The sequence below is a fragment of the Macrotis lagotis genome, chromosome 7 (assembly GCF_037893015.1).
Source record: "Macrotis lagotis isolate mMagLag1 chromosome 7, bilby.v1.9.chrom.fasta, whole genome shotgun sequence".
NCBI classification, from domain to species: domain Eukaryota; kingdom Metazoa; phylum Chordata; class Mammalia; order Peramelemorphia; family Peramelidae; genus Macrotis; species Macrotis lagotis.
This window is the reverse complement of record NC_133664.1, coordinates 186,261,308-186,275,288: the sequence shown is the minus strand read 5'-3', so window position 1 is coordinate 186,275,288 and position 13,981 is coordinate 186,261,308. Positions and strand designations below refer to the sequence as shown.

Genomic DNA, 13,981 nt, shown 5'->3' with positions numbered 1-13,981 from the left:
CAAACTCATCACAGTAATCCTAATAGTAGTAGTAATGATAATCATAGCAGCTAGCATTTATCAATGTATTTAATCAGTGTGACATCATTTTGTCCTCAAACCTACCCCTGGAAGAAGAGATGCCATCACTGTTTCTCCCCTCTGTTCAGAGGACCAAAACTCCTCGAAGTGCCTGCCTTTATAGAGGGCAGACCACTGAACTCTCAGCTTCTTCCACTTTGCATCTACTGCATTTCAACTCTACAAGACTGTTCAGTGAAGGTACACTTTGGAGTCCCTCCCATTTTCCCAATCCCACCCTCCCTCTCCCTGCTGCCCCCACACACACACACCTTGCTTTCCTGTCTCCTTTTGGGTGTTGTCTCCCCTGTTTGATTGTAAGCTCCTTGAGGGCAGGGATTGACATTCTTTTATTAAACCTTTAGCGTATAATAAAGGCTTAATAAATGTTTATTGGATTGCCTTATTCCCATTTTATAGATGAAGAAACAGAGTCACAGAGAGATCAAGTGTCTTGCCCTAAGGCAAGCAATGTGGGTCCCACAGTAGCTGAAGTCATATTTGAATTCATAACTTTCTGACTCCCAAATCCCATATTCTACTCACTGTACATGAGTTGTCCACTGATTTCAGGCTTGGAAAAAGAAGTGCTCCTAGACGTTTTGGGCTAATAACTGACCATATCAACACTTTCAGTGGATGCTTTGGGAATCCTATAAGCACTCTCTCTCTCTCTGATGTTCAGTCTTTTTAGTCATGTCTGACTCTGTGATTCCATGTGGAGTTTTCTTGGCAAAGATACTGCAATGGTTTGCCATTTTCTTCTCTAGCTCATTTTACAGTTGAGGAAACTGAGGCAAACAAGGTTACGTGCCTTGCCCAGAGTCACATAGTTAGTATCTGAGGCCAGATTTGAACTGAGGAAGAGGACTTTCCATGACTGCAAGACTAGTACTCTATCCACTCCACCATCTAACTATCCAGTATTCTTCCTTAGTAAGATGTAAACTTGAGGACAGGGACTGTTTTTGCTTTTGTAGCCTTCACAGCTAGCATGTAGCCTTGCATGTAGTAGGTATTTAATAAAGGCTTATTAAACTGAATAATTGTATCTATATTACTTTAATTTTGCTTAACTGATCATTATCTACATCAGAGAATCAAAAAAAAAACTTGCTGGCTTTCCAAAAACCAGAAAATGGATTTTTCAGAAGTTTTAGTGGGAGCCAGGCATGGTGGTAGAAATAAAACTCAAGAAAAAAGTATAGTACATGGGATACAACCTCACTTTTGAATGTTCCTTCCTTCTGACTATCTGGGTGATTATGGATAGCTCATTTAATGACTCTGAGATGGTTTCTCACCAGGACAATAGGGGCAATCATAATTGTAAAACTTACCTTACAATGGAGCCTAGAGGTTCCAATGAAGTGATGAACTTTTTCAAGCCTTATATGTCATTATTTTAATGCTTGATCCATAACCTACTTTGACTAAATGGAGATGTTCTGAATTTTTCATAATAAAGGCCATTGATGAGATTGTTCATTTTCATTAGAGGATTAAATTTCAGAGAAATTTAGAATTGGTATTTAAATCAAATACTGGGAAATTAAAGACCTGGGTCAGTTTCTAATGCTTCCAATGATTCCTATATAGTAGAAGATTAAAGGAATAAGCAGGATTTTATTTATTCCTCCCTCTCTTCCAATTCCCCTGAATAAGGGTGGCTGTCAGATCCTCTTGAGCATTTTAAAATATGCCTGTTGCATGTATGTACACTTACACACATATATAATACATGTATGTGTTTATACAAATAAACACACATCTCTAAGTAATATTATATTCAGAATCATCAATTAATTTAATTTTAAAAGAATCATTTTACCTTGTTATTCACAGCAACATAAGTATGAGAGCACTCAGATGGGAAGATATTTAATCCAGTATTTTTCATGGCAATTATTAAAGAAGTAATAGTCATCCATTTTCCTAACAAATGAGAGAGCTCATATTCATCACCTAGCTCAACTGCAGCTAGCATGCACTGGTTATCCTGTTTCCGAGGGGAAAAAATACATTGTTTAAAATAAAATACACTACAAAAAAGAATAAGTTTATTTAGGAAAAAATTATTTACAGTATTTTAAAAATGTTAATGAATCTTTTTTTAATTATCTCTATGATATTTCTAATCTTCTAGTCCTGCCACTAGTTGTATGGTCTTGAGAAAATGACTTAGATTCTCTAAGTTTCATTTTCCTCATCTATAAAATGAAATTGGTCTAGATGAACTCTAGCTTTGAGTTCTATGATATAAAAATAATAGTTGATCTATTAAATGAAGTATATATTATGTAATACTTTGAGTATCTACCTAAAAATTCATTCCAATTGGAAACCATTTTTTTAAATTTTCCAGTTCTATTAAACTTTAACACAAAGATATGGTCAAAGTTATGGTCAAGTGTCTTGAGGGCATTGATTGTGGCAGAAAGCTCATACAGGAGAGCTAGTTTCCTAAGAAAATGAAATAGATCACTTCCTTCCTGCCATCCACCCACCAAAAAAAAAACCCCAACACTCTATAACAGTGATCAGGAATGCTATCCAGGTCTGAATATTGGTACACTGGTAAATTATCTATTATCCTACTCAATTGGAATTTGAACATGACAGGTTTAATGTCATTCAAATCTTTTTGCTAAACTCCTATAATGTGCAATGTTACATTGATTTAATTTCTCTTTGATGGGATTGGCTGTTGTTCAGTCATGTCTTCATGACCCCATTTGGAGTTTTAACTTTAGCAGAGATACTGGAGTGGTTTTCCATTTCCTTCTCCAGTTCATTTTACAGATGAGAAAACTGAGGCAAACATGGTTTTAAGTGGCTTGCGCAGGATCACCCAGCTTATAAGTGTCTGAGGCACTCTATCCATTGTGCCACCTTGTCGTCTTACTATGGGGTTAACAGCAAGGAAAGTCACCAACTTCAAGTTAGTCATTTAGTCATTAGTATTTCAGTCATAAGGTTGAAAAATCAGGGGCAGCTAGGTGGCGCAGGGATAGAGCACCAGCCCTAGAGTCAGGAGTACCTGAGTTCAAATCCGGTCTCAGTCACTTAATAATTACCTAGCTGTGTGGCCTTGGGCAAGCCACATAATCCCATTGCCTAGCAAAAACTAAAAAAAAAAAAAAGGTTGAGAAATCAGACTGCTTCTTGAAGGGAAGCTGGAGCAGAAATACTTTTCCTTATTTTGTTTTCTTTTTTGAAATGCCTCATTAATGCTCTCTTCCTTTCTACATCACTGTTGGTTTAAATATTCCTACTATTGGGGAAGAACTAATCAAATTATAAAATATGAATATAATAGAATATAATTATTGTCATAAGGAAATGAAATGGACAGTTTCCAAGGAAACTTGGGAAGACCTACATGAACTACTGCAGAACAAAATGGACAATTATAACAGGATTACAGAGAAAAACAACTTTGAAAAATTTTAGCTCTCTGATTAATTCGATATAGCCATGAACTCAAATCCATGAAGATGAAATATGCCATTCATCTCTCCTGACAGAGAAATGGTGAATAGAAAATGCAGAAAGAGACATATGTTTTTAGACATGACTAATATGGTAATTTTCCCCAAAAACTATACAGTCATATATTGAGAGCTTAATTTTTTTAATTGCTCAATAGGGGTAAAATAGTAGGAGAGGCAGCTTAACTTCAAAATGTTTGTTAAGTGAAAATAAAATAAAAAGTACACTTGTATAAAAATATTTTTCCTGGTATTTGCTCCATTAGTAAAGTCATACTCTTCTGGTAAAGCATGTCAGAGCTTACATAGTTTTCAAGAATCCAATATCACCTTTCTATTACAAAAAAGAATCAAAATAAGAGTCAGAGAATCCCAGAAAGATATTGGAAGGAACTTTAAAGACTATTTAATCCAACACTTGCCTGAGAAAGAATTCCTTCTTCAATAAACTATACAGCCTTTCTCTGAAGTGTTGAGTCAGTCATTGGTTGAAGATTATTAGTGAAAGGAAATCCACTATTTTCTGAAATCATTGATTCTAATTGTTTGTTGTTTAGTCATTTTAGTCATACCCAGCTCTCTGTGACACTATTTTGGAATTGCCTTGGCAAAGCTATTGGAATGTTTTGCTAGTTCCTTCCCTAGCTCACTTTACAAAGGAGGAACTGAGATAAAAACAGGTGGCTTACCCAGGGTCACACAGCTAGTAAATTTCTCAGATCAGATTTTTAAGTCGGAATGTCTAACTCTATCCACTGTCTAATCTACCTGCCCCAATTCCAATTTGGGATAGCTCTAATTGTTATTAATTTTTTCTTTTCCATCGCACCAAAATATAATATCTGACTTCTACTTTTTCTTTTTAGATTCTCAGAAACCAAGCAAAATATAATCAAAACTGGCATTTTCATTCTACATAACAAATGAAGCTAAATGCTTCCTTTACCTTTTGAAGAGTGAAATTGTTGCTAAGGCAAGTTAAGAGCTAAGCTACTCTGTTTTTAGCAAAGAGAGAGGAAGATCATTAAGGGGAAAAGGGGAGAGGAAAGAATAACAAGGGGAGGGAAAGAATGTAATGGAGAGGGGCGGTTAGGTGGCACAGTAGATAAAGCACAGGCCCTGGAGTTAGGATGACCTGAGTTCAAATCTGAACTCACACCTAATAATTACCTAGCTGTGTGGCCTTGGGCAATCCACTTAACCCCATTGCCTTGCAAAAACCTAAAAAAAAAAAAGGAAAAAAAAAGAATGCAATGGAGAAAGATAGGAAGCTCCAGAACATGTTTTAATAATTAAGCCTCCCATCACTACCATATCAGAAATCCTCAGATATTTTCTTCTCATCCAAGAGAAATCATGTCAATATCACCTTGATTCTAACTGCTGATCCACTAATTTGACTCTGACATTTCCTCTTATCTTTGTCTTTTTTAATGTGATGTACATTATAAAGTTACTTTGTAAACTTTTCATTTTCCTCCCTCCCAACTGAAAATTGAACATAACTCAAGTTTAATGTTTAAATGGAATTATAAAGTAGCAATATCAGTAAGTACAAAATAGAAACAATCATAAGTTAGCCACTTATATCCATTTTACAAAATATAAATAAAAATACTTTAACATGCAACTTTTAGGCACATAAGTATTTCACCTTAATTTGGATGTCAATATCAGTAAATGTTGTAGTTATATTTAAAACTGCTTCATTCAAATCAACTGGTCTTAGTTCCCATGACTCATATGGCATATGAATATGATTATCTTGAATCAATGTGATGGGATAAACAGCTTCCAAAGAGAATGTTACAGTCCTTTCCTGCATGTCATAGGAGAGGCCAATGAAGCCATCAGTTCGCCAAACTTTACCTTTATAGTAGACAGGGGAAAATTATGTGAATTGTTCATATAAAGTAAATTCAATAGAAATTACAAAGCTCTAAAATGGTAGTTTTCCAATAGAATAATTCTCTATTGACAAAAAAGAATATTTTCTTAGGAAATGAAAGACACAAATCACAACACCTTCCATATTTTTATTCAGTTGCTATTATATATGTTGTCATTCATTCTAAAATCTCTGAGTATAGATGAGATGCAAAAAAATGGTGTTTGGTAATGTAAAAAGTAAGGACAAGTTTATTACATATCACCACCATCACCTTGGTGAAACTGCCTCTTTGAAACTATTACTGGGAGTGCAGATGACTTTTACCATTAGATTACATAGCAAGACAATAAGCGGCATTCCATCATAATCAAAATGGTGAAACAAACCTATTTAATTACATCTGCTTTTTAGAACCTTTTTATTAACATACAATCATATAACTAGATATTGATTATTACTGTGTTAAATTTAATTTGTATTTTAAAAAACAATGTGGGAATGTAAAAGGAAGGGAAAGGAAGGGGGGAAAGAAGAGGGAGAATGAAATGTTACCACTTCCATTTCATGGATGAAGAAACAAATATAGAGAGATGAAATGACTTGACAATGGTCACACAGTTTGGAAGTCTTAGAGACAAGACTTCAGTACTGGTGGGTACAATCTTCATTCCCTTTTCTTCCCCATGCAACTGCAGTCCTAGAATTGGTATTTTGCATATTTTGCAAGCTTGATTCTGAAATCCTAAATGTTATTTCATGACTGTACCTTCTGATTCCCATCGTGCAACCATAGGTTTCTCGAAAAACACTACATTTCTGTTCAATTCAATGCTGATCTCAATAGGTTGGTAAGGGTTTTCTAATTCAGAAAAATCATCTCTGGTATCTGGAGGATACGCGAATGTCTTTAATCCTCCACTGATGAGCTTTTAAAAAAGACAAATATTATTAATGTTCAAACTGCCTTATGAAATTTCTAAACATAAGAAATAATACTAAATCTAATAATCATCAATGTCTTTAATGTCTTACAGTTGAAGCTCATTTTATAAAAGATGGCCATAAAGTTATTTGGGGGAAGAGTTAAAACTACAGAGAAGGGGCAGCTAGGTGGCGTAGTGGATAAAGCACCGGCCTTGGAGTCAGGAGTACCTGGGTTCAAATCCGGTCTCAGACACTTAATAATTACCTAGCTGTGTGGCCTTGGGCAAGCCACTTAACCCCATTTGCCTTGCAAAAACCTAAAAAAAAAAAAACTACAGAGAACCCAAACTTCATGTTACTCAATCCTCAGTTTTCTCATTTAATGGGTAGTCAGGGTGAGGTGATGTATAGAGAGCTGGCCTTAAAGCCAGGATGCCCATGGTTCAGAGCTGTAGTCATTTAACCTCACAATGCTAACCCTGAATAATTCCCCAAGACTCCATGATACAGAGATGCTGTCCCTGCATTGGTAGAGAGTCTGGTCTACAAGCTCCCTGATTATAGACGAGAGTGAGATTATAAACTCAGTGCTTATCCCTATCTGTTCTTCCTGCAAATATTTAATACCTGGCTATTATATACAAGTGCTAGATGTGTGGATGATTTAAATAAGTAAAAGACATTACCATATAAAAGGTCAATATCTAAAGAGAAATGGGATATATTCAATGAGATGCAGATTCTCCAAAACACATATATAAATGAACCTTTTAAGTTTAAGACACACTTTTGACTCTAATCTGCATTATTGAGGCAATCAATATAAGTTAATAAACACAAAATAATGCAAAGCATATCCAGTAGTTTCAGAGGGGTGTGGCATTAGTGGTTGAGAGGATCCACTACACAACTTAAGTTCTATACCACTGGTAGTATCTCCTCCCTGAAACCTTTGTAAGGATGCTCACAGAAGGGACTGACTGCCTAAAAGTGAAGCCCACAACCATTCTAAAACAGTCAATCAAGGATTTATTAAGAACGGTATTAAAGGGGCAGCTAGGTGGTGCACTGGATAAAGCACCAGCCCTGGAGTCAGGAGTACCTGGGTTCAAATCCAGTCTCAGACAATAATTACCTAGTTGTGTGGCCTTGGGCAAGCCACTTAACCCCATTTGCCTTGCAAAAACCTAAAAAAAAAAAAAAACCAAACAGTACTAAGCAATGGAAGTACAAAAAATGAAAATACCTCTACAGTAATCAGTAAGCGAGGGGCTCACGTTCTAACAGTGAACTCTCATGAGGTTTTGTCCTCCTCTGTACTTCCATGCATAATTATAGTTCTTTGAGGATGTGATGGGTATGTCTTTGCCCCAAAGGACAAGCCGGGCTTAGCCTGGGAATGGGAAGCTTCTAAGGGTGGGCCAGCTGGCATGGAGTGGGTGGGGGGAGAAGTGAGCTAAGCCTCTGCCAAAGAGACAAAAGGCAGCTAGAATAGAAATGACAGGGATACAGCAAGAAAATGGAAGATTTTTCTTTAGAGACACAAGAGAAAAAAAAAAAGATGAGAAAAGTCTATGCTGTCTATCTTTTTGGTTCTAAGGCTGCAGTGTCTCCGGGTAGGAGCTGTTTGTGAGACCTATAGGAAGGTAGCAGAGTGACAGAGAAGCAGCAGGATTGCCCTGAAGCAAACCCAGGTCTTTGTAGAGAAGTCCTGATCTTCAGCTCCCTTAAATCAGTTAGTCGACAAATATTGATTAAGCATTTACTATGTTCCCAAGAAGAGAGCTAAGGGCTGGATACACAAAGGGAAAAGCAGTCACTGCCTTCAAGAAACTTATATTCTAATGGGGAGACAAGACGTAATTAACAAGTACATGAATATAGACTTGATCAAAGGTCATCCTAGAATGCATTAGGATCAGGAAAGGGAGACCAGGAATAGATATATAGAAGTAAGAGTCATGAATTATGGAGGCCAATGAGGTCACCAAGCGAGAGAGAGTTCGGTCAGGACCTTGTTAATCCACAATTAGTAAATGATGACTCATGTAGAGGAGAGGTCAGACAGAGAACTAAAAGGATAGCAGTAACGTTAAAACCTGTAAAGTATTTTAAGTTCAGTGAATTAGTAATCTCCCTAAGTGCCCTCTTCACTAAAATGATATTTAGTCTGGACTATATATATATATATATATATATATATATAATTGCTTTGAATTACACATACAGTAGGTTTATCATAATTTTAAAATAAATGATGAACAAGTTGGATCAAAAAATTTTAAATCAGTAAAAACTGCTTCTGTTGTCTATCCATCTACAAACATTCTAAGGATTAAAAATTAGGTTAACATGCAAATATCAAATTTTACTTTAGGATTTTTTCTTCTGACAGATTTTCTAATGAACATTTTATTTGCATTTTCAGAGTCCATAAATGTGAACATTTTTACTACATATATCAATATGTTAGGCCTGTTAAGAAAAGATAGAAATGACCAAGATAACTTTTTTTAAACAATTACATTCCAAGAATTTACCTACTTCCACAATAGTCCAGCTTTTTGCTTGCTTACACTGTGGGGGAAGATGTAGTATATTCAAATAGTATATTCCACCCAGTGGTGTGAATCCTTTTAAATCAATTACATCCTCATCATCAATAGTTTCAGTGACAGTATATAGTACTGATTTCTCTGGTATTGTTGTCATTAGACCTAAAAGTTGATCGTATTTCAAATTAATTCAGGTCATGAATATAAAAAAACTCTTTTCTTAAGAAGATTATGAAAATATTATAAATTAAACAATTTTGTGATTAATATTAAAGCTTTTAAACTGGTTAGCTCAGGAATGACAATGTCCTATATTTACCAGACTTTTAAAATTTTGAACAAACTGAGGTATTCATATAACCCCCAAATTAGCACAATAACAAACTGAGCAGATAAATTCATTCAAATCAAATATGTAAGTCACTGAAGGTCAGTGTAGATCTAATAAGAGAAAACATGTCATGTGAAAAATAAATAAGAGAAGGACACTCTCTAAAGATCCTTTCAACTATAGGATTCTTTGCTTTTCAGTAAAGCCCATTGGTTATGGAAAGACTGCAACAATAGCAGCATGAATAAGTAGAAGGAGCATGACACTATTAAAAGAACTGTATATGTAGAAGGAGCATGACACTGTCAAAAGAACTGTATTTGGAGAGTTTCTTTTCAAATTCCACGTCTATTTACTATCTGTGTGAACTTTAGCAAGTCACAACCTTTCTGGGCTCATTTTCCTCATCTGTAAAATTGGATGCTTGGGTAAGCTCCCTTTCACTGCACAACACATGAATGCATGATCTGGTGGTCTCTCATATATTGAAGAAGCCCCAATCCCTGGGGAAATTAATCCATTCATCTTTGCATTGGCTACCCTGGTATCCTGCCACCTTGATTGAGAATGGAGTGAATACAAACTTACTTTACCTACTATTATCTTACTGACCATGTTTCCCCTTCACATTCCATCTACATGTCTACTCAGGTCATACTACTACTACAGGTCATACTACTATACATACATACATACATACATACATACTACATATTCCTGCCCTTCTACAAACACACACACACCACACCTTCTCTCTCTCTCTCTCTCTCTCTCTCTCTCTATATATATATATATATATATATATATATATATATACATACTTTCTACTTATTGTTCTGAGGATAGGAATCAAATCACTACAGCTATCACTTCCTAAAACAGTATGTCAATTAACTGTCCAATGGATCATCTCATCATCCGTTTGACTTCTCAGAGTAAAACTCCTTGTTACTAGCTGCTACTACTCCCCTGGATATATTATTTTCCCTTATTAAAATATATATTTCTGGGGGCAGCTAGGTGGCATAGTGGATGAAGCACTGGCCCTGGAGTCAGGAGTACCTGGGTTCAAATCCGGTCTCAGACACTTAATAATTACCTAGCTGTATGGCCTTGGGCAAGTCACTTAACCCCATTGCCTTGCAAAAAAAAAACAAACAAACCTAAAAAAAAAGAATATATATATTTCTTCTTTTTTTAAAACAAACCTAAAAAAAAGAATATATATATTTCTTTTTTTTTGCAAGGCAATGGGGTTAAGTGGCTTGCCCAAGTCCACACAGCTAGGTAATTATTAAGTGTCTGAGACCGGATTTGAACCCAGGTACTCCTGACTCCAGGGCCGGTGCTGTATTCACTGCACCACCTAGATGCCCCTAGAATATATATTTCTTTAAGGCATTGTCACTTTGTATTTGAATCTCCAACATTAAACTCAGTGTCTGCTATAGAGTAAAATGCTTAATATTTTCCCATTCATTGATTAAAAATTTACAAGTATGTTCTGAGGAGAGAAAAATGAGACAATGAAAGGACCTGTTTTGAAAATATAACTAATTACACAAAAATTCTCAGAGATGAGCATTAAAATAAAATGTAAAGTTATTTAAGTACTCAAATACACAAATCATTATGGTCTTGACAACAATTCAGAGCACAAGCATCTATGTCAGTCCATCCTTTGTGACTACTTCACATCCTCCTATACATTTATCCAATGTGCAAAGGACTTATCTCACTTTCTCCTGTTATCATAATAATATTAGTGGCACATCTTAGCTATCCACTTGCTGATCCTTATGTCAATCTATATCCTTCCTTATTAACTTGACCATAAAAGGTCAAGTTAATAAGGGCATATTTATATAAGCATATAAACATACATATAAATATATGTGTGTATATATAACACAGTCAACTCATATTTCCAAATTATAGTAAGAGCTATTTGGATGACTTCTAAGGTTTCTTCCAACTTTAAATCTAATAATCCTATAGTCTTATTTTGCTGAGAAGAAAAAAAGATTAAATCTATAAGCTTCACTTACTCAAAAGAATAAAAATTTGATAGTTTACCTGAAAGTACTGATTCACTCTTTAATGAACTTATGTCGCTTTCCTCTTTTTTTACTTCAGCTTCTTCTTTCATTAAGCTAGTGCTCTAAGAAAATCACATTCACAGATACATTAAATTCAACTCAAAATTATTAAAATAAAGACTATTATGGGCAGATGTTAGACAATAGGGGAGATACAAAAATAAATAAGACACGATTCCTGTTTTCCCAGAACTTTACAACACCATATGCAAATAGTCATAATACAAACTGGAACATGGAAAGGACATAAAAGCAGTACAAATAGCTACAAACTTGTGCAGTTTGTAAAGATTAACAGATTTTTCATGAGGTCACTCTCAAATATAACTTTTTCGGCGGCTAGGTGGCACAGTGGATAGAATACCAGCACTGGAGTCAGGAGTACCTGAGTTCAAATCCAGCCTCAGACACTTAATAATTACCTAGTTGTGTGGCCTTGAGCAAGCCACTTACCCCATTTCCTTGAAAAAAAATTTATATATATGTATATATATATATATATAGATAGATAGATAGATAGATAGATAGATAGATATGTATGTATAAAACTCTTTTAAGCCCACAGGGTCTCTACCTTTTAAGCTTTGTCCATGGTGTGTCTCAGCCCCTGTATAGACACTCTTTCATCCACTTCTGTTTCAGGTAGATTGTTTCCAATGATGATGGAAAGTCTAAGTTGTCTTTGAAACCTTTCAAAGTTCACAACGTCAAGGGTGTGTGTGTGTCTGTGTGTGTGTGTTACTCCCTTGGGAGTCCCTGCATTGTTTCCTAATTTTAGGAAAAGAAGTCTTCTCCCTCAAAACAATGTGACTTAAAACTGAATTGTTTTGCTACTGGAATCAATTCTCAGATATGCCCAGGTTGAGATATAAGACAAATTCTCTCAACCAATCCTGATACTTGTTTTGTGAGTCATCATCTGATTTTATCCAATGGTTCAAAAGCACTTTGCCACAACTAAATTGATTGACATATTTCTACTTATATTTTTGATCATTGATTCTATAACTCAATCAAAGTTACCTGTTATCTGATAAATGTATATGGTTAAGCATCTTATTCAGCACATTGGGGTCTCAAGAACATGTAATACCCTCCTTATGCTGGTACTTCCTTGCTCCAGAGAGCATTCTTATGACCTTCCTTTCTTGTCTTGGGTACCCTTTACCTTTACTCTCTTGTTCATTAGGGACTTTCAAAACTATCTGAAATTCTTTTACATAAACTATACCTATTCTGTCTAGTATGAATATTCTTGAAGAAAACACTATTAAAAGTAGCTAACAGCTTCAAAGGATGCCTTCACAAAACATTTCAGAGAATAATCTTCTAGAACTAAAAACAACTAGGATTTTGTAAACAGTAATGCTAAATGGTATCAAGTATGAAATATAATATAGGGAATAATACTATATTAGCTGCATTAGAAGGATTTTGTTTTTTTTAATTTTCCCTGAAATGAATTCTACTTTAGTAGAATTTGCTGGATTTGGTTTTCTAGAGGAACAATTCTGAAACCTATATTTAGGTATTTCAAAAGAATCAGATAAAACTGTGGATTCTATAAGAATATCTATTTCCTAGAAGTTTCTCTTCCCTCATCTCCACCCCAATTCATGTAGAACTACTTCATATTATTTTGATGTGATGAAAGAACACTGGATTGAAAGGTCAAAATACCTGAATTCTAGTCCTGGTTCATAAACTATGAGACCTTAGACAAATCATTTAATAAGAACAAGATATGTTTACAGAGTGCTTACTATGACCCAGGCAGTGTGCCAAGTACTTTCCAATTAGTATCTCATTTGATCTTCATTATCACATTTGATTCTCACAACAACTGGGAAACTCAGGCCAACAGAGGGTAAGAGTCTGGAAGACACAGCTAATAAATGTCTGAGGTTATGTAGAGTCTGTATTGGCTTGCTTTCTATCTGGGGGGGGGGGGTGGGGGGGAGGGAGGGAAAGAATGTAAAACTCAAAACTTTGTAAAAAAATGATTGGTAAAAACTACCATTGCATATTGTGGGAAAAATAAATCAATAACAATATTAAATGTCTGAAGTCACATTTGAACTTGGATCTTCCTGACTCCAAGTCTAGGGCTATCTAGTTGAATCTGAGTCTTTAGTATATTTGTCTGTTTCAAATGGGAATAATAATAATAATGCATTCTTTTTCTCCCTCACAGGATTAAAACATATATAAATACTCTATGAACCTAAATAACTGAAGATGTTAGATAAGACTTTTTATAAGCCTCAAAGGATATATATTTATGTGTCATCTGTGATTATATTCACTATAAGTTTATTTTATCTCTATAATAAATATATATATATATATATATATATATATATATATATATATGTGTGTGTGTGTACATGGAATAAAGGAACAAGTCTAATCTTAACTTTGTAAGCCTCAGTGATGAACACTTTCTGGGCCCTTAACAATTTCTGATGATAATTATAGCAGTTGAGGTTTAATGTTATTCGTATAAAGGCACTATGCTTACATTGAGCTATCTTAAAAATAAATATTGTCTTTGTGGCAGAACAAATGCAGCTCATATAGCTTAAAAACTGTTTCACTTCTCCCCTACTCCCATAAGTTTTACTTCTGTA

At 35.0% G+C, this 13,981-nt stretch overlaps 1 protein-coding gene across 4 annotated transcripts in view; it reads right to left on the bottom strand.

The window, feature by feature from the left end:
* The window catches only part of DNAI7 (dynein axonemal intermediate chain 7), a 116,671-nt gene that overhangs the window by 6,725 nt on the left and 95,965 nt on the right, over window positions 1–13,981 (bottom strand). For all 4 annotated transcript variants that reach the window (XM_074194229.1, XM_074194231.1, XM_074194232.1 and 1 more), the window contains 5 exons: window positions 11,329–11,413; window positions 8,911–9,083; window positions 6,209–6,368; window positions 5,206–5,420; window positions 1,892–2,059 (listed from right to left, as the gene is read on the bottom strand). In XM_074194229.1, coding sequence (XP_074050330.1) covers window positions 1,892–2,059; window positions 5,206–5,420; window positions 6,209–6,368; window positions 8,911–9,083; window positions 11,329–11,413 — 801 coding nt within the window. The remainder of the gene's footprint in view (window positions 1–1,891; window positions 2,060–5,205; window positions 5,421–6,208; window positions 6,369–8,910; window positions 9,084–11,328; window positions 11,414–13,981) is intronic.